The sequence below is a fragment of the Crocodylus siamensis genome, chromosome 1, assembly GCF_052110815.1.
Source record: "Crocodylus siamensis isolate JL-2025a chromosome 1, ASM5211081v1, whole genome shotgun sequence".
NCBI classification, from domain to species: Eukaryota; Metazoa; Chordata; order Crocodylia; family Crocodylidae; genus Crocodylus; species Crocodylus siamensis.
In genome coordinates, this window is record NC_143395.1 from 123,681,051 (window position 1) to 123,707,473 (window position 26,423).

The 26,423-nt window shown below is 45.1% G+C and overlaps 1 protein-coding gene across 16 annotated transcripts in view; it reads left to right on the forward strand.

Moving 5' to 3' along the window:
- The window catches only part of ARID1B (AT-rich interaction domain 1B), a 446,992-nt gene that overhangs the window by 96,518 nt on the left and 324,051 nt on the right, over nt 1-26,423 (forward strand). For all 16 annotated transcript variants that reach the window (XM_090041894.1, XM_090041757.1, XM_090041776.1 and 13 more), the window contains exon 3: nt 16,479-16,625. In XM_090041894.1, coding sequence (XP_089898020.1) covers nt 16,479-16,625 — 147 coding nt within the window. The remainder of the gene's footprint in view (nt 1-16,478; nt 16,626-26,423) is intronic.

Genomic DNA, 26,423 nt, shown 5'->3' on the forward strand with positions numbered 1-26,423 from the left:
GCAACATTATGGATTCCTTTTGGAAATCTCTGAGTTTTCTTGTGAATCATGTTTGCATACCTAACAGTGCTAACTTTGCATGACACTCTGACACCCTTGAAAGAATCTCATGGCTCCCTGGTGGAGATTCACTGATATACCTATTTGGAAAAATAGGTATAAAATGTTGAATATGTTGACTCTGCACATTTGTGTAGATTATCTAAACTACCGTGTTATCACTAGACATGGCAAGAATTGCCTTTTTATGTGGCTTTGACTTACTGACTTAACTTCTATGTAACTTCTATTGTACGAGGATAATTTTCAAAAGTATGCAGTTTTTGTCACATATGTAAGCACTTGTTGGCTATCTTGTTGATTTAGGAGATAATAGTGTTATACTGAGGCTTTTCCTTCTGTGTTGGGATTTTTTGTAAAGGAGTACATGTTGATGTAAAAAAGTTGTTATTTTGGATGTCACTATAGCTGCTGGGTTGATGGAACAGACTGTTGCCCAGCGGTGGCAGGATATGAGACTTCTTAAGTGATGGTCTTAATCTCAGAATGTTAAACATCAGTGGGTGCCGGTGTCCTTTTGTGCAGTTTAACATTTTTTTCTCACCAACAGTATTATATCTCTGGCATTAGGGAAGTGAGGACTGGGTGATGAAAATACAGAGAGAAGAGTGAATAGCATCTCTGAATGCAGTGAAGAAGCTCTAGGGCTCTCACTTTAATGGTGACCATCCTTAATCACTGCCATGAATGGGTTTATGACAGTCCCATGGGGGGAGGGGGGAGGGTCTGTGGTCTGAAACAAAACGTGTGTTAAAACCTGGGTCACCTTGCACTAAGAGGAGGAGAGGGGGCAGAACCTCACCCATCTAGCCTGGCATGATAGAAATACCTTCAACAAACTGTTCCACTCCTCAGATCCTTCCATATTCATATCTTTGTGTGAAATCTTAAAACTAACTTGATCAGTTTCTTTGTCTTTAACTGAAAGATTTTCCCCCAGTGCAGCTGTCTCATCAAAAGGAACTCTATAGGCTTTATAGATCAGAGATATTAAATGTACCCAATGGATCCTAGTAAAGTGTTTTAAAGTGCGTAATTGGAGCACTTGAGCATAAAACCACAATTATGCACTTGTGTGTTAATTTTGTGTACAGTTAGACTTGAGCTCAGCCTGGCCGTAAATTAGAGGGATGGCTTTCATTGTGTGTATAAGAACAGGGTATGTGAATGCTTGAGCAAAATTGATATTTGTGTAATGCTCTGAAACAAAATATTAATGGTCAGTAGGTGAGGGGGAGGAAGGAATGCATATGAACATGCAAGCAATTCTGTGCTTGCACATTGCATCCAAAGATTAGTAGATACTCTGGATTTACACAGTGCTAGAGCATGATGTTAGATTTATGTTTAATGGAAACATATATGGAAAAAAACCGTCTGGTAATTTGGCCATGGATAAATGAACTTGATGCCTGATTTTTTCACTAATTGAAAACAGCCCAGCATTTAAAAACAAATAAAGAATCGTGAGTTTTTAATGAGTAATGTTTTGACTATAATGTATCCTGTGTGTGTTCCGTTCTATCTCGTGTATGTTTTGTGATCCCTTATGTCTCAACAGTTGGATTATCTTTATTTACAGATACTTAAATTTAGTAGCTGGTGTACAAGATGTATTTGTGATAACTAATATGAGAACTAATTTATAGCGTGAATAACATGATTGTAATAAAAAAAATGTAATAAAAACTAAAATGATTGTAATTATGTAAGAAGTGATTATCTACTGTAGCTGAACTGTTAAGTTTGATTTGCAGGGTTTAGGTCTTAAAAGCTTAAAAGGTAATGTTTTGGTTAAAGAACAGAGTTTGAATAAATCAAAGTGCAACATTTTTTGAGTACAAAGAAGGTCAGTGTGTATGTGTGGTTCCCCCTTCTTACCCCCTTTAAATAAAAAAAATAGAGAGAAAGCTCAAACCATAACTGAATTATTATGATTGTAAATGGCAATATTTTGAAATTTATCTAAACATGCTTATTTTAGAAGCTTGGTTCCTTCCATCTGCCACATGGTAGAAAAAGGGAAAGAAAAGCCACTATTCTAGTGGTGCCAAAGCTACAGCCTCTGGAGCTGTTTAATTTGGTGTGTAGGGCTCATGGAGGGGCTGGAAATTCAAGGGTAGGGCTTTCTGCTGAAATATGGGGTGAGGAACTCTGTTGGGGATGTGATGGAACTTCATTGTGGACATGTGTTGACTTTGTGGAGGCAAGTGACGGTTGCATTAACTCTTATATCGCCACTCACCCTGCCTGTGGCTCTGGCTTGGTGAGTCTGACACCTCCATACTACAGGAAGCCTTTATCTGTGTCTGTTAGTGCTAACATCACATGATCAAACCCAAAAGAAACAGGGTTATGTGCATTTTTAAGTGAAATGTTGCTGCTCAAAATGTTTGTGGAATTTGACTCTGAAGTGGTATATCACAGTAGTGGAAATCCTGACTTCATGAGATTTATTTATCATCTTCCCATGCAGTATTAGTTTAAGTTGGTCATGTTAACATAAATTTCCTTATCCAATTGGTTTATCCAAGCATTCTGTTCACCTTTGAATATCTTGCTGTGGGGAATTTTTAGTCTCTTATAGCTTAAAAAGTATGTTTTTGATCTTGCTGTGATTTCAGAAGCTAGCAAAATTTGGACTGTAGAAATCACCTAAAAGCTGATATGGAGATTCTGGGAAGTAGTACCTTTTCCTTTTGTGTGTTGACCTTCTATGCTGTGGGCAATAGTTAGGGATTGAAACCTGTAGTGAAAGCACAGTGAATTTACAGCCCTTTCTTTTGCTGGATATGTGGTAAGCTCTTCATGATTAAGTGCATGGTTATCCCTTAGAAAAATAGAGGAATAGGCCCCAAAATGACTTAGAGTAAGTCGCATTCTGCTGACTCAGAGTACAAGCCTGCTAGCAATATTGTGGTATTAGCTAAAAAAGTGTTGCTAAATTTCATCTGTCTAGAGCAAAACCAGTAGAATTTTGTTAAACAGCATCATATATTCCCTTGACTGCTGGCTTTGTACCTGGAGTGTGAGTTTGAATAGAGGGTTGGATTATGAGGCTACTGCTGTCTCCTTTGCATTCACCATATTTCCCATAGGAAAATAGGTAGAGGTTGAAACCATGGTTCTCATACACCAGAGATCTTGAAACCACTTGCTCCATTGCAGAATTGTGCTTACAGGCACCCAGTCAAGTTTATTTTTTTCTAGTTGCGCTAACAGATGTAAAGAGTACAGCAGCATAAGGGAGGGTACTTCTCTCAGACTGAGGATAGGGGTGGGAAGAGATGTGAATAACGGCAAATGGAGAAGCATAAGTATGGGAGAGAGGCGGATTTAAAAGGAATTGGCCTAGTAGTATAGTGGCAATGCCTTAGATCTGTGAATGAGTTTTTTGCCTCTCTCACCAAGTGAATAAAGACCTGAATTGCTACAGACGCAGTGAACTTACTATTTCATAGACATAATCAGCCTTCTCTGGCTGATTGATGATGGTGTAACAAAAAACTTGAGTCTTGTTGTGAGTCCCCCATGACTGGATAGAACCAGAAAAGAGCATAGATGTCATGGTACCTGCTCTTTGGAACAACATGTGTGAGGGAAGTTCATAGGCTGCAGAGGACCTTTTCCCTTTTACTCTTCTGAGAAGGGAAGGAGCTTGGGGAAAAGTGAAATCCAGAAAATTCAAAGGGGAAGTAGCTGAATGAGGAAAAAGTGGGAAGAGAGAAGGGGAAGCTTGATACGGAGAGAAGAGAGAGAATGTGTTAAATGCGTCTCTCTCAACTGCTTGGATTCATTGGTAAAATAAATTTGGAATTAAAGCCTTTCTGTAAAGCATTTCCAATTTATCTATAATTGTGTTTGGGATTTTCCTGGTTCTCAAGTAGGCAAGAATGAAGTTTCATCCAGCATTCTATGTTAAGATCACTCACTGTTAAGACTCATGCACTACCTCCTGCATGATCCTTGCTTTTAATGCTTAAAGGCACCTCTCAAATTCTTACCTGAAGAAGGATGTTTGTATGTAGCTTTTTGTTTAATGGATTTATTTTTATCTGAGAAATAATGATCAAGGTATAGGTTATTTCCAGAGGATTAATGACCAGCTGGGAGGAGTTGATGACCAAGGACTCTGTCTTGGGCCATCAATCACACTCAGTCATTAATCCCCAGGAAATGCTGTGCTGAGGTCCTTACTGCTGTTATTAGATAAAAATGAGAATAAACATAGGCTTACGTATTTTTCTACAAATGATAGCTGAAGTTTTGGTAGGGATGGACCTAGTTGGGACTAGGGGGTCAGTACACACACCCACAGGAGGCCTAAAATGCCTCTACACAAATGCTGGTAGTATGGGCAACAAGCAGGAGGAACTCACCCTCCTGCTGGCTGACACCAGCCCGGACATAGTGGGGATTACGGAAACATGGTGGGATGAAACGCATGATTGGGCGGTGAATGTCAAGGGCTATAGGCTGTACAGGAGGGACAGGATAGGAAAGAGGGGTGGGGGCGTGGTGCTCTATATTAAGGAGGAATACACATCCTCGTTAATTAGCAAAGAGCCGGGGAGGGGCACTCTGAAGTGCTTTGGGTTAGAGTACAAGGCAGTCGAGGGGAAAGGGACTTAACGGTGGGAGTCTACTACAGATCTCCCAACCAGGGTGAAGAGCTTGACCAGGAATTCTTGGGTCAGCTCACAGAGGTAGTGAAGGCTAAGGATGTGGTAGTCATGGGGGACCTGAATTTCCCGGACATCTGCTGGGAAGAGCAGTCAGCCAGGTCTGAACGCTCCCGTAGGTTCTTGGCCAGAGTGCAGGACCTCCATCTAACCCAGGAGGTCCACAGCCCCACCGGGGGGGACGCCTTGTTGGACCTGGTGCTGGCCACAGGTGATGATCTGGTGAGGGGGCTGCGAGTGCTCGACCACCTGGGCGACAGCGATCATCGCCTGCTGGAATTCACCATCCAGCGCAAGGTTGCAAAGGCATGCAGTAAGGCAGCGGCATCTTAGGAGGGCAGACTTCAACGAGCTAAGGAGGATAGTTGGAGAAGTGCTGAGGTCCCGGGGGGGAGGGGAGCCAGGTGTCCAAGGAGAGTGGTCGTTCCTTAAGGAGATGGTCCTCCAAGCCCAAAGGAAGGTAATCCCAACGAGGATCAAAGGGAGCAGGAGAGCACACAAGCCTCTATGGCTCACCAAAAGCATCCGGGAATGTCTCCTTGCTAAAAAGGAGGCTTATACCCAGTGGAAAAAAGGGGTCATCACCAGGGAGGGCTATTCTGTAGTTGCTCAGGGATGTAGGGGGGCAGTTAGGAAGGCCAAGGCAGAGATGGAACTGGGACTAGCTTCCCAGCTTAAGGACAATAAGAAGTCCTTTTTTAAATACGTAGGGGGTAAAAAGAAGGTCCCGGGTAATGTGGGGCCCTTGCAGGACGACATGGGTAACTTGGTCGTCACATCAGATGGCAAAGCTAACATAGATTCATAGATGCTAGGGTCGGAAGGGACCTCAATAGATCATCGAGTCCGACCCCCTGCATAAGCAGGAAAGAGTGCTGGGCCTACATTACCCCAGCTAGATACACATCCAACCTTCTCTTGAATACCCCCAGGGTAGGGGAGAGCACCACCTCCCTTGGGAGCCCGTTCCAGACCTTGGCCACTCGAACTGTGAAGAAGTTCCTCCTAATATCCAATCTAAATCTGCTCTCTTCTAGCTTGTGGCCATTATTTCTTGTAACCCCCGGGGACGCCTTGGTGAATAAATACTCACCAATTCCCTTCTGTGCCCCCCTGACGAACTTATAGGCAGCCACCAGGTCGCCTCTCAACCTTCTCTTGCGGAGGCTGAAAAGGTCCAGTTTCTCTAATCTCTCCTCGTAGGGCTTGGCCTGCAGGCCCTTAACCATACGAGTGGCCCTTCTCTGGACCCTCTCCAGGTTATCCGCATCCTTCTTGAAGTGCGGCGCCCAGAATTGCACGCAGTACTCCAGCTGCGGTCTGACCAGCGCCCAATAGAGGGGAAGTATCACCTCCTTGGACCTATTTGTCATGCATCTGCTGATGCACGATAAAGTGCCATTGGCTTTTCTGATGGTTTCGTCACACTGCCGACTCATGTTCATCTTGGAGTCCACTAGGACTCCAAGATCCCTTTCCACTTCCGTGCCACCCAGGAGGTCATTTCCTAGGCTGTAGGTGTGCTGGACATTTTTCCTCCCTAGATGCAGCACCTTGCATTTCTCCTTGTTGAACTGCATTAAACATGTTTAATGATTTCTTTGCCTCTGTCTTCCTAAGTAGGGACCAGAACAGCCACCTCCCTGCTGGGCCCCCCTTGGGCCCCGGGGGAGGCACACCTGGACCACGGGTTAGCAAGGATTTAGTTAGGGAGCTTCTGGAGGGGTTGGACGTATTCAAGTCAGCCGGCCCGGATGATCTCCACCCTAGAGTTCTAAAGGAACTGGCTGGGGTCATTGCAAGTCCCCTGGCACAACTTTATGAGCACTCTAGTGCTCTGGTGAGTTACCAGAGGACTGGAAGAGGGCCAACGTGGTCCCCATCTTCAAAAAAGGCAGGAAGGAGGACCCGGGAAACTATAGGCTGGTTAGTCTCACCTCGATCCTAGGCAAGCTGTTTGAGAAAATTATGCTGGCACACATCCAGGAGGGGCCAGCAGGAGACCGCATGCTTAGGAGCAACCAACATGGGTTCATCAGTGGCAGGTCCTGTCAGACCAACCTGGTGGCCTTTTACGATCAGATCACCAGATCGTTAGACGCAGGGGTAGCAGTGGATGTAATCTTCCTGGACTTCCGGAAGGCTTTTGACACTGTCTCTCACCCTGTTCTCATTAAGAAACTGGGGGGCTGTGGTGTAGACACCCACACAGTCAAATGGGTTGCCAACTGGCTGGTGGGCCGCACCCAGAGGGTGGTAGTAGATGGGTCCTTCTCAACCTGGAAGGACGTGGGCCCGCACTGTTCAACATCTTCATCAGCGATTTGGACGAGGGCATAAAAAGCACCCTGTTCAAATTTGCTGATGACACTAAGATGTGGGGGGACGTGGGTACATTGGAAGGATGCAACAGGCTACAATCAGACCTAGACATGTTACAAGGGTGGGCGGACGAGAATAGGATGGGTTTCAACACAGACAAGTGCAAGGTGATGCACCTGGGGAGGAACACCCGGCACCATACCTACAGGTTGGGGAACTCCCCTCTTATCAGCACGGAGGCGGAAAGGGATCTGGGGGTCATCACTGACACCAAGATGAACATGGGCCGGCAGTGTGGAGAGGGAGTCAGGAAGGCCAACCGCGCCTTGGCATGCATCCACAGATGCATCTTGAGCAGGTCCAAGGAGGTGATCCTCCCCCTCTATGCAGCAGTGGTCAGGCTGCAGCTGGAGTACTGCGTCCAATTCTGGGTGCCGCACTTCAAGAGGGATGTGGACAGCATGGAGAGGGTCCAGAGGAGGGCCACTCGTATGATCAGAGGACAGCAGGGCAGGCCCTATGAGGAGAGGCTGCGGGACCTGAACCTGTTCAGCCTCCTAAAGAGAAGGCTGAGGGGGGATCTTGTGACCTGTTATAAACTAGTCAGGGGGGATCAGCAGGCGTTGGGGGAGTCTCTGTTTCCCTGAGCACCGCCAGGAGTGACCAGGAATAACGGTCACAAGCTGGCAGAGGGGAGGTTTAGGTTAGATATCAGGAAGCGCTACTTCACAGTCAGGGCAGCTAGGGTCTGGAACCAGCTTCCAAGAGAAGTGGTGCAGGCTCCTACCCTGGGGGTGTTTAAGAGGAGGTTAGATGAACATCTTGCTGGGGTCATTTGACCCCAGTATTCTTTCCTGCCATGGCAGGGGGTCGGACTAGATGATCTGCTCAGGTCCCTTCCGACCCTACAAACTATGAAACTAGTATTTCTAACCTGTACTTAAAACATTCAGATTGCTTGACTCTTCCATCTTTCTTTTCAGTTCATTAGGAAGAAAAACAGAATTGAGAGTGATAATTTATATTTTAGCAAATTAGTCATGTCAGTCTGTACTAATGGAAAAAAAGCATACTCTTTAAAGTTGGCAGTCCACCATAACTTTTCTGAATTATTTGTTGGTCTTTAATAAGATTGCTCGAATGTTCTGTGTTGTATATCAGTATGTTAGGTATGCATATAAAATACGGAAACATCTTGCTGTGGATGATCTGTATTTTTGTAGTGTTAGTATGAGCTGCAGTGCAGTATAAAAAGCAACTGCGACAAGCTCTTGTGTGAGAAATTTTTATCCCTATTGTTTTACTCATCCGTTTTACCTTCCCTTGAAGCAGGTTTTATGCAGAGATTTTTTTTCCTGGTTTTTTTTCTTTTTTAGTTATCTTTGATAGTGTCATAGATTTAGCATTTATGGCAGAGGTAGTTTTCATCAATTCATGACAAGGGAATCAAAGTGTTCTTTTTGGAAGGAGAGATATTGCCTTTCCCTTAGAAATGATTGACTGTTTTGTGGTGGTAGTCTTTATTTATTTGGCTCTCATCGTTAAGAATAGCAAACTTATTCAAAATCCCAGTACATCAAAAATATGTCAATACATAAAACATAAGTACTATTTCATACTACTGCTACATGCAAAAAACTATGTTAATATGATGTGAAGGTTGCACAGCTAAGAAATCAGAAAACATAAATGCTAAGGTTTCAACAGCCACATTAACTGAGCCACATTTCACATCCTCTGTATTTTATGGAATACATTTGACAACATAAATCAGAAGTAGAAGGTGCTATATATGTGCAACATGGCTCAGTTATTGTTGCTGTTGGAACCTTAATGTCTGCTTCCAAACTGGGGATTTTTCTAAAAAATTGTGCAAACTTAGTGGTTTTTACATCCTCTGCCCTTTGTCTCTTGTGCATCTAAATTGATCCAGGGCCTGTCTAAATTGTAGATTGCAATGTAGTATAGAGAGACCTTAAACATACTAGTTCAGGTTCTGGAAGTGATCTGAAATACAGATCTCCCTGCTGAGTTCCATCCTGAGAAGCAGAATAAATTTACCTCCCCCTTTCTTCATGCTGTTGCAGTTAAGGTGTTTTCAGAACTTGAGCTAGTTTGTATAAACCTAGCTTGGGTATTAGGCTACTACATGGCAGCTTGTTGTTGAGACATTCCCCTAGTGACTTTGCACAGCCTACTATCCTGTATGTTGCTAGAAGCAGTGTTGTGGTGTACCAACATAAAAGGATGCACTTCACATCTTTCGTCCTTATGGTAGCTTATAAGATGGGCCCTAATTTGGCCCTGTGTTGGTCTTTAAATGGTCCCAATAAGACTTTGAAGTTTATATCTCAGCAAAGTGAAGGAATGGAAATCCCTTTTTTGCTACTGTTGTCTGTCTAACAGCTATCTGAACTAGCAAGACACTGTGCAAGTTTGTGTATCTTCCTAAAAGTATCATGACTTGTGTATCGTCCTAAAAGTAAAGGCAATAACTTAAAGTGAAAGATGAAAATTTGCGGAATGTTGTAGAATATCTATTAAAAAACAAACAAACAAAAAAACCCCCCCAACCCATAAAAGCACCTTAAAATCATAGGTGTTGTGATTTGTTTCTTTTGCCACTAACGTTAATGCAGAATTTTTTATTTTACATTACTTTTTAGGATCTTAGTTGTTGGCACCACAATGTTCTTAAGTGAGAAATATTTGCAGCCTTCAGAAAGCTTGTACCTGTAGAGGCAAGCATGAGCTGGGATCAGTGATGTCGCAAAAGAGACAACACTTCACTATATTAACTCTTGGTAGTATGCCACTGGAAATTTTCCAAAAAGATTCCCCCCGCCGCCTCCAATTGCTTGTAATATTTTCATAGATTTCATAGACATTAGGGCTGGAAGGGACCTCGGGAGATCATTGAGTCCAGCCCCTTGCCCAAAGGGCAGGAAGTCAGCTGGGGTCATAGGCAAGATAAGCATCCAATTTACTCTTGAAGGTGTTCAATGTAGGTGCTTGAACCATCTCCGCTGGCAGACTGTTCCAGACCTTGGGGGCTCGGACAGTAAAGAATTTCTTCCTTATGTCCAGCCTGAAACGGTCTTGCAGGAGTTTGTGACCGTTCGACCTCGTCATCCCTTGGGGCGCTCTGGTGAACAAACGTTCCCCCAGATCCTGGTGGTCACCCTTGATAAATTTATAGGTGGCCATCAGATCACCCCTGAGCCTACGCTTTTCCAGGCTAAAGAGTCCTATGGCTCTCAGCCTGTCATCGTAAGATCTGTCTTCCTGACCTCTGATCATGCGTGTGGCTCTCCTCTGGACTCTCTCAAGCTTCTCCACATCCTTTTTGAATTGTGGAGCCCAAAACTGGACACAGTACTCCAGCTGCGGCCTCACCAAGGCCGAGTACAAGGGGAGAATGACGTCCCGGGATTTGCTCGAGAAGCATCTATGGATGCAAGCCAGCGTTTTGGTCGCTTTACTAGCCGCAGCATCGCATTCCAGGCTCATGTTCATCTTGTGGTCAATGATGACCCCCAAGTCTCTTTCTTCTGTAGTGCTACCCAACGTAGCACTGCCGAACCTATAAGGGTGCTGCAGGTTTTTCCTCCCAAGGTGGAGAACCTTGCATTTTTCGGTGTTAAACACCATGAGGTTCTCATCCGCCCATTTGCTGAGCTTGTCCAGGTCAGCCTGGATCACCCGCCTATGTTCTGGCGTGGATGCTTTGCCCCAAAGTTTGGTGTTATCGGCAAACTTGGCCAGTCCACTCCTGACTCCAATGTCCACATCATTAATGAAGATGTTGAACAGTATGGGTCCCAGGACAGAGCCTTGAGGGACCCCACTGGTCACAGGGCACCACGATGAGTGACTGCCATCGATTACAACCCTCTGGGTCCGACCACGGAGCCAGTTTCCCAGCCAGCGGATCGTGGTGGAGCCAAGGCCACAACTGGGCAGTTTGGCCAAGAGGTGATCGTGGGATACCAGATCAAAAGCTTTTCTGAAGTCAAGATATATGACATCAATCTCTTCTCCCTTGTCCAGGTGATAGGTCACCTGGTCATAGAAGGAAATGAGATTGGTCAAACAAGACCTACCCGCAACAAACCCATGCTGGCTGTCCCTTAGAATGTTAGCCTGGGCCAGTCCCTCAAGGATGGCCTCCTTAATAAACTTTTCTAAGATCTTCCCCAGGATAGAAGTCAGGCTAATGGGCCTGTAGTTAGCCGGATCCACTCTCCTCCCTTTCTTGAAGATCGGCATCACATTGGCCTTCTTCCAGTCTTTGGGCACTACACCAGAGCGCCAGGAGTTTTCAAAGATCCGTGCCAGGGGCTGGGCTATGACACTCACCAGCTCCTTGAGTACCCTGGGGTGCAGATTGTCAGGGCTAGCTGACTTGAAGGTATCCAGCTTCTCAAGATGTTCCTTCACGAGGTCAGCATTTGTGGAGGGTAGGGGATCCCCATCACCTGGATCTCCCTGTCCCATAGCAGGCATGGGCGTCCCATGGGACTGATGAAAGACTGATGCAAAGTACCTATTTAATAGGTTGGCTTTTTCCTGGGCGTCAGTTGTCAGTTGCCCCATCTGGTTTAGCAGGGGTCCAACGTTGCCCTTGCTTTTCCTCCGGCTCCCCACATATCTGAAAAAGGACTTTTTGTTGTCCTTGATGCTTGAAGCTAGTTGGAGTTCAGTTGCAGCCTTGGCTTTCCTGGTTTGCTCCCTGCTTTCCTTCTCTCTTCCCTCCTTCCTCCCAACCAGTTTCTCTCTGATGACAGTGCTTAATTTATATCTCAAGTTTCAAATTTCAGCCATGTTTGTTGTAACTAAATTATAAAAATAGTTTTTTATGGAGAAAAGTAAATCTGTACTCAAGATGGAAAGAAAGGTGTTGATCAGAGTTTCAGTAACCCACCCTCCCGCCCTATGTTGTCATAGTTCAAGCTTTCTGAACTTTTGTGTAAGAGTTCATGCTTCAGAAAGCCACAAGAGTATGAAATCAGAATTTTATAATTTAAAGCATATGACAGCCTGAGTTATAACTGTCACTATTAGTGACCACTGTAGAATAAAAAAAGAATTAAAATATGATGTGCTAGGTTGTTGACATAGGAAACGTGCTGTAGTGTGACACATAATTGCATGAAAACATAATTTCTCTGGGAATCCTGTTCACTAGGATTTGCCAAATGCATAATTCAGTATCATAGCTATTAAGAAAATAGAAAATAATTGTCACTAAAAAGGTTGCATTAATTTCTGCATTCATTCCCTAGTTTGATCTTTGGGTTACATGCACTGTTTCATAGCATAACAGCCCACTCTGTTAGTCAGTGGCCCCCTCTTGTGCTCTGGGCTGTGGAGTTCAGTTGTATCTTTTTTTTAGAGAGATCTCTGATAACCAGGGATCCTGATTTTTCCTGATTTAAAAAAAAAATGCAAATGCTCTGATTAAACCCCCCCCCAAAATGCATCATTAAAATGACATGCCACTAACACACGCACACACCCACACAAACACAATTTTTTATTGATATATGTCTCATTTTAAAGCAATTTGGAAGCCTACCAGTGCCTCAGTTATTCTAGTAAAATAAATTCAACGTACCTATACATTTTGGTATTTGATTTTAGGTTTTTTATCATGGAAAATCTGAGCTCCCTTTGCCCCCTTAACTCACCAGGACCCAGATCCAGGCCCCTCACTCCCAAGATACAGTCCCCAAGCCATGTTGTTGTTCCTCACTCCCCACCCACAGCCCCTTGGCCGTGGTGGTGCCCTGTTGGTACCCCTGCCCCCGCTATCCTGCTGAAGCGGGCCCCCAGCTGCCAGGGGCATGGGGCCAGGGACCCAGATCCACAGCCCCCTGCAGCAATGCCTGAACCCCTGGCTGCTGCCCATGGGTGGCTGCTGCAGCCTGAGCGGGGAACCCAGCTCCCCCTCCCCTGCAGCTAGCAAAGCCAGAGTGGAGCCCGTGGGGGGAGGGGCGGTAGGAGCTTTCTGGCCCGGCCCCACTCTGCCCTGCCACGTGCCAGGTGCTGCCTGCCAGGCCATGGAGGCCCCAAGAGAGGGTAGCAGGATAGGGAGCCCGAGCCCAGAGCATGTAGCCTGTACCCACCCCCGCACACATGTCTGGGGGGGGCATGTGCCCTCTCTGCCCCCACCAGGAGTACACACAGTGGTAGGGAGCAACCCTTGCAGCCCCCAGGTGAGCTGCCCTCAGTCCTCTCCCACTCCCTGCAAGAGTCTCCCTAGAGACCAGCATAGGAGCTGGTCTCTAGGCTGCCTGGTGGTCATATGCATGGTGCCCCCTGCCTGATTGCCCCTTCCCCCCACCTCTAACCTTGCAGACTGGACCTCTGCCAGCCTGCAGAGAGCTCTGTACAAAAGAGCAAAATCCATGCATTTCTCTGTTAAAAATAAAACCCTGTATTTTTCTCCAGTAAAAGGGAAAATCTACAGGGGGGTTATATTTTTCTGTGGGAAATGGAAAACCCTGATTTCTGCTTATAACAGCCAGGGTGTTGTAATTTATTACCCCCAAAATAGTCCAAAAGTTCCTATCAGACAAAAGCCTTCAGTGGGAAGAACGTGTTCTTTTGAGACTGATCTCTTGAGCCAGTAAAGATCTGTACTTCTTTGAAGACAGGATTTGCCAGTCAGTGAGGTTTTCCTGGGCTTGTCTTCCTGTTGAGCACCTGAAATGGCTATGTAAGATCCAGCAGAAGAGCAAAATTCAGTGTCACTACAATATGTCCCTCATTTTCAGCCTAAATATGGCGTAATCAAATGGTTAAGTGGAACTCGCTGTCGCTGGGCACAGATCATTTCAGTGGAGCATTGGCCAGGCTTTCCTATCCCAGCTGTTGCATGTTGCAACTACTTGTCCTACAACTACTGGTATACCTGAGCTTAAATACTAATTCTGTTATACTTTATTTTTTAAATTATGCTAATGTCCATAATGCTGTCTATTAAGCCTTGTCCTAAGTCACTGAATTTAGCCATGGCTTGGATATACAAAAATTGCTTGAAAGTTCCATTTTTGTCAAGGTATTACTTCAACAAAGGATGTCAGCTGCAAGACCCTTGTTCAGGCAAGGATGAAAGATTATGGTCTGAGTTGTATGCTTAATTGGATTTCTCTCACTTCTTCATTCTAGCTGCCAATTTGGTTTCTCTTTTATTCTCCTCCCTTCTTTTTTCTTAGCAGCCAAAAGCAGTTTAATCACTGATGGTCAATCCTACTCCTCCAAAATATAATGCCATTTGTGCTGCGCAAGTGTGATAGGAGTCATGGTATAATTATTACAGTTTCTCTGCTCCCCTAGAAATAGATTCAAGCTCTGATCTATTCTCCCTGTACCCTCCCAGGAATTCATGTGCTGACACAAGAGGAGTAAAGCTTTTTGAATTTTGATCTGTGTTGTAAGGGCTACAAAAGATATGGGTCTAAGAATGAAAGGTAGGAGCTACCCTAGAAAGAAAGCTGGTGCTAAGGTCATTTATTGCAAGCAGAGCATGCATTTGGCTTCAGATTTTTTTTGTTCTGGGGAAATTTTAATTGCTGTTTTTATTTATTAAGAGTATTTTATGTATAATATAAAAGCAGAACAACACACTCTTTACTAAGTTTGTTTGCCAGCAGTATCTTATGCTTTTTCACTGAAAGGCAAGGAAAATCAGTTTCAGTGTTGTCTATTATATATTAAAATGCTGAGAAAAATTGAGCTAGGCGTTTTACAGAACTTAAAAGGGAACCCTACTTTGAAAAGCATGCAGTCTCAAAGTAAACGTAACGCAACGAGTGATAAAACAGGAAGATTGTGGCTGGAAAAGCTGGGAGGGCATAAAATGTAAATAAAATCCTCTCGTTGCTTATATTTGCCATCTATATATTTTGGTGTTGGTTTTCTTGTTATTGTAGTTGGTATACCTTGCAAGAAGGTGGGAAGATGCATAAGAGTGAAGGAGGAAAAAGAAAGAAAAGATGGAGTGATGGAGTGGATGGTAAAGTGCAAGCAAGTACATGAGGCAAGGAACAAGAATGGAAGTAGCAGATGCGTTCTTATATTCACAGAGTGCTGAGGACTTAACAAAACGTAATCAGATTGACTGGCCAGTTTGTGGCAAAATCAAAAAGATTAGATCAGTTTCTGATAGTGGCAGTAACTTGGGGAGTGTATGCAAAGCATTCTAGAGTTCTTTCAGTGCAGGTAACCTGTGCTGGTGATGTTAGATGTTTCTGAGGTTGACTTCATGTCTGCTCTAATTGCCTACGTTAGGGGCGAGAGATTAATGCATGGCCCTCAGGCTCCTCACTGGCTGCCAATACCCACTATTGCTCCTGCCACTATGGCAGCAACAGTGTCTGATCTCTCCTTCCTGCTTATAGTTTCAACTTCATGGCCCTGTTTCTAGAGGTGGAGAAATGTTGTGGGAGGGGCCTGGGGAGCCTGCTGTCGTGGGAGGTGAGAGGGGGGAGTTATGTTTTTTCAAATCATTGCAGCCTCAGTTGTTGTCAAGAACCTTTTAAACTTCAAAGGTACACTTACAAGTTAACTTGTGGTGGCACAAAGATACCACAAACCCAAATACTTTGGACATGTTAAGTAATAGGCTTTAATTTATAGCTTCAGTTATTTCTATGGGTAATGGGTCAGTCCATGACACTTGCACTGATTTGTTGCAGGACCTTTGGCCAGTAGGCTATATATATTTATGTTACATTACTGTTTGAATGATTGCTTTTTTCAGAAGTTCTATTTTGGCAAAGAGGACGAGTCTTAGAAAGATTGATCTCTGAGACCATTTCTTTTTCTTTTTCACTAAGGAAGTTGGATAAGCCCTCTTCAGAAAATTTGTATCATACCAAAAAAACCCAACCCCAATCCTAAAAGTTTGCCATTGCACAAAAATGGGTACTGTACCTGTCACTGTAACAGTGGTATTCTCATGTAAACTCTTGCCTCAAAATTATGTTCTTTCATCACGTTACTTTTTAATTGACTAAACAGAGAGATTCCTATGATAAGGTTGCCTTGTACAGCAGTGTCTATGGAGAAAAGTCTTCTACTCAAACAGTTTTTTCATTCATTTTGAAATTTGATATACACAATTTTGGTGTTCACAAGTTTAAGTTACAGTAGCAAATAGTCATTGGTAAGTGCTTTCCTTGAACATTTTAATTGATGAGAAAGTATACCTAGTACTGAATTCGATACTTTGCAAATGCATCTGAAGTCTTTCATTAGCTGCTGACTGAAAGAGCTGGTAATATTGGGTCAGGTTTGTTGGTAAGGGCAATAATTCTGTTCAGGTGTTATTGTGCAACTGTGACCTTGCTTGGTCTTGTATGATTTGACTTCTTGACTCATGTCTGCTTTTCTTGGATCTCCTAACAGATGCCACCTCAGTATGGTCAGCAAGGTGTAAGTGGCTACTGCCAACAGGGCCAACAGCCATATTACAACCAGCAGCCACAGCCTCAGCATCTGCCACCCCAGGCACAGTATCTGTCACAGGCCCAGCAGAGGTACCAGACACAGCAGGTAAGCATATTCAAACCCTGCTCACAGTTGCCCTAACACTCTTAAAAAAAAACAAAAACAAAAAAAACCAGTTGCCCTAACACTCTTTAAAAAAAAAAAAAAAAAAAAAAAAAAAGGATAATGTTTGGAGGATGGAATATTTTTCTCAATGGTTACTATTTATTTTTTTAACCTATTCTAGAACTTAAAACTAGGACCTTCTGTTTTTAGAAAGTCTTGGTGTTTATGTAGTGCTGTCAAAGTTTTGCGTTCATTTGATCACCCCATCCTCTTTCAAGAGGTAACAGATTTCATCCTTGATTTAATATATAAATGAGGAGAGGAAGGCAAAAGACGAACATGTCTCTTGTTTTCGAATTCTTTGCAAGTCATGCTCTGATACCTCCTGCATCTGATAGGATTTATTTTGGATTTTTTAGAAAAAGACCTTGTTGAGCTGCTGTTTCAAGGGAGCTGGTGGGGAGAGAACAAACATTTCAAACAACACATTATTTTCTTCATTCAGTATGTCCGGTCAGCTGTGCTAAATAACCCTAATTCCATGACAGATACTGTTTTGTGTTTATTTCTAGCTGTGCTACCCAAGCTAAATATTTCTCTTCATCAGTGCTGCTACAGATATGAGGGCATTTGTTTGCCTAAGTTTTTTTAAAAAATAAAAAAGATGATCTTGTTAACAAGTAAGGTCTAAAGTAATAAAGGATGGCTCAACATGATAGAACCTGAGGAATTCCTGTGTGATGTATTGTGTAATGATAGACCTCAGTTCCCTTCATTTAATGTAAATCAACATGTAAGCTGAGTTCTACATACTTTCCCACAATGTTAGTCACAGAAGTGCAGCCTAGAAAGAAAGGAACAAGAGAGGCAAATTAAACCAAAATATATTCAATATCCTTGGGAAGCTAAAAGAACGTTGCTCCTGAAGACTAGATGTAGTATTATTGCTTTCTGCCACTGACTGGTGAACTTCCCATCAGGCAGCATTCATAGTATTTGGGGCTATTCTTGGTATGAAGTATAAACCTTTGCCTGGGAAAAAAAATGCTAAGTGACTCTGTAGGCCCCATGCTAGCGCTGTCCTTAGTCAGGTTTTAAAATGACAATATAACACTTCTACTGATTTATTATCATTAGATGAAGAAATCCTAGCATGTACAGAAGTTCCATTGTGAATTAACCTTTTCTTATTCCGATACTGTATAGTATATGAAATACAGTTCTCAAGCTTACCAGTGATGGTGTTTAAAACACCTGACCCTTCCATCTTTTGAGTTATTTTAAACCTATGTAACATTTCATCAAGGGGATGTTAACATCTAAAGAAGTTATTCCTTTAGACATGAGTAGTTGAAGCTTGTGGTTTGGGAACTGAAGCTCCAGAGCCCTGTCTCCATTGGTAACCTGCAGTAAAGATATTTCAGAGTTATAAGTAGCATAATATGCAAAGATTAATACTGGCAAAAAAGTCAGGAGCTGTATTTTCACTTTTCCTGATGAATTGGAGATTTGTAACTTATAGTGTAACTTCAAAGTGTAGCAATCTTGAAAATAACTAAAATATAGGTCTATTTTCAGTTAGATTTTAGCAACAGGGATAAATATCTCAGTATTTAATTTTTAGAATGTAGAATGGTTTAGAAGGGGTACAGAATTCATAGGATTAGGTACAGTGGGAAAAGCTAGTTTCACTGGTTTGTAGTTTAAAAAATTCTGTATTATAAGCTTTAGTTTCTCTTTTCCCATTTTACCTTAAAAATCTACCACTTCCTGCTCTATAATTCTGGCTAATGGGAAACAGGATAAAAACAGAACAAACTGTCAATTATCCCTTATCCTGTTTAGTCTTATGCTTCTTTTGACCCTGGAAGTGTGTAGATTTCACCTGTTTTATCTACCCTTCCCCATTACCTTTTTTACATTGTATCCATTTTTATTGAAATGGAATTGGCATAAGCAAGCACTTCTTTTTGGACTGGCCATATCCTTAGAGACTTCTCAAAGATGATAGTTGTCCCCTGTACTTACACTGATCCCAAGAAGAACAGGCTGGGGCAGTCATTACTAGGGTTTTTCTGAGGAAAATACTTGGGTCAGGAACTGAAGGAAATTTCTATTATATTTATTTACATGTGTAGAGCCTAACAGCCCTGCCCATAGATTGAGACCATGTTACATTAGCTGCTGTCCAAACATTGAGCAGAAGTATGGTTCCTGCTAGCAAGAGCTTACCATCTAAATAAGATGAGACAATAGATAGATTCATACCTACTGGGGGAGGCGCAAAGAAACAATGAGTATTGGCAAGCATAATGGCCATCTCAGCATACCACAAGCTTGAATAAACGAACTCCATTTTCAGTATAGAAGCTGTTTTATCTAGGAACTAAATTGGTAGAACTTGAGCAGAATTAGACAATGCAAGGTACAACAGCTGGGATCTAAGCTGCCAAGTTTTTGAGAAGTTTGTTGTACTTGTTCTCATGTCAACACTCCAGCTATCCCCGGTGTAACAGGAGAAGCTGATGTTTCAGAAATTTCCAGACATCTAATGTTGCTTCACTCTATCAAGCTTATCCTCCAGTGATAGCTGAATGACAAGAACCTGCCAGGGAATACCATTTTCATTGTCCCTAACTAGACTTTCATGGTCTGGATTTTCTGTCTTCTGGACTCTAAGGGTCTCTGCCTAAGAAAGATTTTTTGTTCTGTACAAATGTTCTCACATTCCAAGTCCACCTGTTCTAGATAGATAAGCAGCTGATTGAAGAGGTGTATTTAGTAACAAAGAAGTTCTAGATTCTTTGAAATGTTGCTACACTACTGTGGTAGTCTCATTATGGAGTTTGAAGGCAGATTGCATGATTATTGGAAAAAAAGAGGGAAATTCTTTGCCACATGCATTTTCTAGATCACTGCTGGACATGGTGTTTCTAAGCCATATCCAGCAGGCCACTTCAAATGTTGTTCTCTCCTTCCTAATTGGTTCCACTAACGTTGGATGGCAAAGAGAGATTAGGTCTCCCATGTCTTATGTATCAGCCAAGACCCGATTTCTAGTTTAAAACTGAAAGTTCATGTTGAAATTGAAAAGTTTTTAAAACTGAAATCAAATAATAGTAAGTATTCTATTTAAGTACATGGCTTTGGGGTGGAAAAAATGTATAGCTTTACCTAGTGTAAGGACTTATCCAATCTTAGTTTAAGCAAAGCACGGCACCATCAATACTATGGTACTATCAGCCCCAAAGTGGGTTAGTTCCCCTCATTTTCAAGGTTTCTAATTGTCAATTCCAGAGCTGCTTTTGAAAGTCTTAAAATGATGGGTGCTAGTCAGTGTTGGGGTTACTAGCAGAAGCCTTAAAAATGAGGGGAGATGGCAGCTCTGAAGCTAATTTGCTGTCCTCAATTTCAAAGTTCCTAATAACAGACTTTTGACAGTTGCTTCCCTTCCATCATTTTTGAACCATAAACTGTTGCACATTAATTTGCACACTTAACTGATAAGTGGATATTCGATGTATTGTTTATGTAACCATTGGATGGGGGATGGGGGGGATCAGGACTATTCTAACTTTATTATGCAGCTAAACAAATAATGTATTTATATTGGGTGGAATACATTGTGCTTCAAAAGATCTGTTGAGGTTTGGAAACTAAAAAGCTCCTAATATTCAGGGGTAAGTCATAAAAATGCTTTGTTTGTCTCTGCTCATGAGCAGGAGTGATTTTTTTTTTTTTCTTCCCAGAGAGCACAGTTTGTCATAAAGGGCACGAAGGAAGATTAAGGCCCCTGTGGTGAGGAAGAGGAGTGGGGTTGGGGCAAATGCTGTCAGGTTGGGGTGGGGCGGATGTGGCACGGAGCTGCGGCTTGTCTGGGGGGAGCGGATCCTGCTTCTGTGCACTGAGTAGCTGGGAGCTGCTGATCTGGTGGTTCCCCACTTTCCCAGTGACTCCCACTGCTCGTCTGGGAGGATGGGGGGAGGAGGGATATGGCAGGGTGGGTTAGGGGTGTGCTAAGCTCTTCCTGTGGGGGCTGTGCTGGGAAGGGACTATGGTGAATTTGTGGCTGCAGCGCTGCCCCACCGGGAAGAGCTTGACTCAGCCCTAGCCCCAGCCTGCCCTGCACAGATCCAGGGGCACATGCCCCCCCCCGCCCTCTTGGATGAGCAGCGGGAGTCACCCCCCTGGACGAGCTGCGGCTTCATCCCATGCCCGCCCCACCCTGTCTGGGCAGGCCCTGCCCCAGCCCACCTGCCCCCCCCCATGATCCTTTCCTTCTCCCTGCTCCTTCCCACCACATCAGATTTACTAGCTTGAGGCAGCTCTCCACAGTGCTTGGCTGTGTTCCTTGTTGCCTGCGTCTTGCACTGTGGCTGTGTGCGTGCACAGGCCATTTATTGGCCAAATTATTGACTGATCACTGATGTAGTAAATTTTCTTTATATCGGTGCCTCCCCCTCCCCCTCCTGGCACATGAGCCAGGTGGGGGGGCACTCGCCTGTCCCTTCCTTTGGTGGGGAGAAGGGCCCTCCCCCTTAGCTTCCCTGAGAACAGCGCGGCACTGGCCAGTCCTTCTGTACATGGGCAGTTTAAAAAGGGCCTGGCAATGGTAGAAGTCGCGTTAGGGACCTAGCTCCGGAACGAGACATGTCGGTGTAAGCCCATTGCACCCCAGGACCCCTGACAAGCCCCAGCCTGCCCGCAGGTAAGCAGGGTTCTGTGGTGGGAGGGAAGTAGCCAGCTGGGAGCAGGCTGAGTGGAGGCAGGGAGGGTCATACCCCGCTCCCCCCCACAGCTCCTACTTTGCCCAGCCCCTCAGGGAGCCACGTGACCGGAGCCTCACAAACAGGCGTGCTTCTGGGCCTGGTGCACGACTTAGGGTGGGAGTTTGTGCAGGAGGGTGAGCGGGAGGGCCAGAGGTCCTGCCTTTGAACCCCCTCAGGTAGACAGTTGCAGTTGTAGCAGAGCGGCATGATGCAGATGGGCACGTGCCTCAACCTGAGGGCCCCCTCAGGGTCTGCTGCCTCCCCCTCTGGCACCGCAGCGACCTCCACCTAGAGAAAGCCCGTGGTTCCAGGCTCCATGCAGATGGAGCCTCTGGCTCTCGACTGCGGGGGCTGCCTGTCACTTTTTCAGGTCGTGGGAGACTCTATCTGAAGGGGGACTGAGGGAGTAATCTGCTGCTCTGATCCCTTAGCCCGGGAAGTCTGCTGCTTCCTGGGAGCCCATATCTGAGACATTGCAGAGAAGATCCCTGAGCTCCTCCGGCCTACTGACCCTATGCTCCTTATCCATGTGGGCACAAATGACATGGCTCAGAGCGCTCCCAGTCAGGCCAGGAAGCACTGCAGGGATTTGAGAGTGGAGCTTAAGGGGCTAGGGGTGCAGGTAGTGTTTTCACTGATCCTCCCAGTTTTGGGTTATGGGCTGAGAGAAAGGAGGATTGAGGTAGTAAATCAAAGACTGAGGTACTGGTGTCATCAGGAAGGGTTTGGCTTCCATGACCACAGCCACTCTAGTCAGAGAGGCAGTGAGCTGCTGGGAAGGGACAACGTCCACCTCTCCCTGCTGGGGAGGTGGCTCTTCTCAGCCGGACTGGCTGACCTGCTCCACCGGGCTTTAAGCTAAGCCCACCAGGGGATGGTGGGACTACCGCCACTGCTAGCCCACTGAGCAACCCTTGCAAAGCCAGCAGGCCAAGGCACTTAAGGGAGCCCACCCCTGCCCCAGCCCTGGTACAATCTGTGGGCAAGGCAAGAGCCCCCAATGGGACACTTGCCTGCCTGTACACAAATGCCAGTAGCTTGGGAAATAAACAGGAGGAACTTGTCCTCCTGCTTAACACAAATAACTGTGATGTCATTGGGATAATGGAGACCTGGTGGGACTTCACCCAAGACTGGACCACTAGTATAGATGGCTATACCCTGTACAGGAGGGATCAAGTGGACAAAAGGGGCGAGAGTGTAGCTCTCTATATCAAGGAAAGCTATGTGTCCCTGCAAGCTGAGATTGGTGCCCAGGGTGTACGACTGGAGACCCTCTGGGTTAAAATTCATGGGGAGCATGGCACAGGGGACACAATGGTGAGAGTCTACTATAGACCTCCAGCCCAGGATTAAGACCTTGACTAGGGAATTGGCTGAGGCCGCATGCTCCCAGTGCATGGTTGTCATGGGAGACTTCAACTACCCAGACATCTCATGGGAAGAGCACTCAGTCAAATCCGAGCAGTTGCAAAGCTTTCTTTTGTGCATGGATGAGCTGCATCTGAAACAAGAAGTTGATGGGCTGGCGAGAGGTAAAGCGCTGCTTGACCTGGTTCTGGCAACATGGGACGACCTCATCAGTGACCTAATGATCATCAGGAAGCTGGGTGACAGTGACCACACCGTCTGCTGTAAAGCTGGCAAGTCAGTCAGCAATTCAGAAGTCCTTGACTTCAGGAAAGCTGACTTGAACAAGCTCAGGAGGCTTGTCAGGGAGGCCCTAAAGGGCCACAACCCAAAGGGGAGGGGAGTTCAGGATGAGTGGCTACTCCTTGAAGGAGCGATCCTGGATGTGCAAGCAAAGTCCATCCTGTCTCAGAGGAAAGGCAGGAAAAGGGCATAGCAGCCCCCTTGGCTCTCCAGGGAACTAGTGGATCTCCTGCGTCTAAAAAGAAAGACCTACAAAAGATGGAGGATTGGATTTACCTCCAAGGAGGATTACTCTGCACTGGTCCTGACTTGCAGGGAGTGAACCAGGAAAGGCAGGGCTGCGACGGAACTCCAATTAGCTACAAGTATCAAGGACAATAAGAAGTCCTTTTTTAGGTATGTGGGGAGCTGGAAGAAAAGCAAGGTCAACATTGGACCCCTGCTAAACCAGATGGGACACCTGACACCCAGGAAAAAGCCAACTTGCTAAATAGGTACTTTGCGTCGGTCTTTCACCAGTCCCATGGGACACCCCTCCCCATTACGGGACAGGGAGGCCTGGGTGAGGGGGATTCCTTACCCCCCATCAATGCTGATCTAGTGAAGGAACACCTTGAGAGGCTGGACACCTTCAAGTCAGCCAGCCCTGACAGTTTACACCCCAGGGTACTCAAGGAGCTGGCAAGCATCATAGCTCAGCCACTGGCACGGATCTTCGAGAACTCCTGGTGCTCTGGTGAAGTGCTTGAAGACTGGAAGAAGGCCAGTGTGGTGCATATCTTCAGGAAAGGGAGGAAAGTGGATCCGGCAAACTATAGGCCCATCGTCCTGACTTCTATCCCGGGGAAGGTCTTAGGAAAGATTACCAAAGAGGCCATCCTTAACAGACTGGCTGATGGCATCATCCTGAAGGATAGCCAGCATGGGTTTGTTGTGGGTAGGTCTTGCTTGACCAATCTTATTTCTTTGACCTGTCATGAGGACGAGGGAGAAGAGGAGATTGATATCATATATCTTGACTTCAGAAAAGCCTTGATCTGGTATCCCATGATCACCTCTTAGCAAAACTGGCCTCGGCCTCACCACAATCCGCTGGCTGGGGAATTGGCTCCGTGGTCGGACCCAGAGGGTGATGGTTGATAGAAATTAATCATCGTGGTGCCCTGTGACCAGTGGGGTCCCACAAGGCTCTGTTTTTGGGCCTATACTATTTAACATTTTCATTAATGATGTGGACATTGGTATCAGAAGCGGACTGGCCAAGTTCAATGACACCAAACTCTGGGGTAAAGTGTCCACACCTGAGGACAGGAGGGTGATCCAGGCTGACCTTGACAGGCTCAGGAAATGGGCAGATGAGAACTTGATGGTGTTTAACACTGAAAAATGCAAGATTCTCCACCTTGGGAAGAAAAACGTGCAGCATCCTTATAGGCTTAGCAGTGCTATGCTGGCTAACACTACGGACGAAAGGGACTTGTGGGTCATAATTGACCATAAGATGAGTGTGAGCCTTCAATGTGATACTGCTGCTAGTAAAGCAAAATGCTGGCTTGCATCCACAGATGCTTCTCAAGCAAATCCCAGGACATCATTCTCCCGTTGTACTTTGCCTTGGTGAGGCTGCAGGTGGAGTACTGCATCCAGTTTTGGGCTCCATAATTCAAAAAGGATGTGGAAAAGCTTGAGAGAGTGCACAGGAGAGCCACGTGCATGATCAGAGGTCAGGAAAAACAGACCTTATGAAGAGAGGATAAGAGCTATGGGAGTCTTCAGCCTGGAAAAGCGCAGGCTCAGGGGTGATCTGGTGGCTACCTATAAGTTTATCGGGTGCTTACCGATCTGGGGGAATGACTGTTCACCAGAGCGCCCCAAGGGATGACAAGGTCAAATGGTCACAAACTCCTCCATGACCGTTTCAGGCGGACATAAGGAAGAACTTCTTTACTGCCTGAGCCCCCAAGATTTGGAATCAACTGCCCCCAGAGGTGGTTCAAGCACCTACTTTGAACACTTTCAAGACACATCTGGATGTTTACCTTGCTGGGATCCTATGATCCCTGCTGACTTCCTGCCCCTGGGGCAGGGGGCTGGACTCGATGATCTTCTGAGGTCCCTTCCAGCCCTACTGTCTATGAAATCTATGAAACCACACCCAAGGATGCTAAAAGAACTGGCCAGTGTCATTGTGTGACCAATGGCAAAGTTATTTGAAGACTTGTGGCATTTGGGAGAGGTCCCAGAAGATTGGAGGAAGGCCAACATGGTGCCTATGTTTAAGAAAGGGAGAAAGGAGGACCTGGGGAACTACAGGCCAGTCAGTTTGACTTGAAACCCTGGTAAAATCGTGGAGAAAATTATCAACATTATCATGACAAACAGGCTAGCAGAAGGCAGTATTTTGAAGGATAATCAACATGGCTTTGTTACAGGCAGGTCATACCAGACCAACCTCATTTCCTTCTATTATCAAGTTACTTGCAAAATGAGGTTTATGTCATATATCTGAAAGGCCTTTGACCTGGTGTCCAATGAAGTCCATGAAAAAATGGGGAAAATGTGGCCTCAGCTACTTTATGGTCTGTTGGCTAGGTAATTGGCTCCATGGTAGGACCCAGAGAATTGATTGACGGAACTGAGTCATTATAGCGGAGGATGGCTAGTGGCATCCCTCAGGGTTCAGTACTCGGACCAATGCTTTTCAACATGTTCATTAAATATTTGTATCCGGGTATAAAAAGTGAACTAGCAAAGTTCGCTGACAACACCAGTCTGTGGGGGAGCATGGTCATGCTTGAAGACAGGCTGGAAATACAGGCCAACATGGAAAGGCTCACGAGGTCGGTGGGTGTCAACCTGATGTTGTTTAATATGGAGAAATGTAAAGTATTCCATCTGGGGGGAAATAATCCAAAACACAGTTGCAGGCTTGACAATGCTATGCTTGCTAGCACCACATCTGAATGAAACCTGGGTGTCATGATAGATAACAAAATGAACATGAACCACCAATGCGATGCTGTAGCTGGGAGAGCTAATCAAACACTGGCATGCATCTACCGAGGCATCTCGAGCAAAGCTAAGGACGTCATCGAGCAAAGCTAAGGACGTCATCCTCCCTTTCTACTTAGCCTTGGTGAGATTCCAGCTGGAGTTTTGCATCCAGTTCTGGATGCCGCACTTCAAGAGAAATGTAGAGAAGTTTGAGAGTCCAAAGCAGGCCCATGCATCTGATTAAAGGCCTAGAGACCAGGTCATATGAAGAGAGGCTGAAAGACTTGGGACTGTTCAGCCTGGAGATGAGAAGACTCAGAGGGGACTTGATGGCAGCCTATAAATATATGAAAGGTGTACATTGGGGCCTGGAGGAGCATCT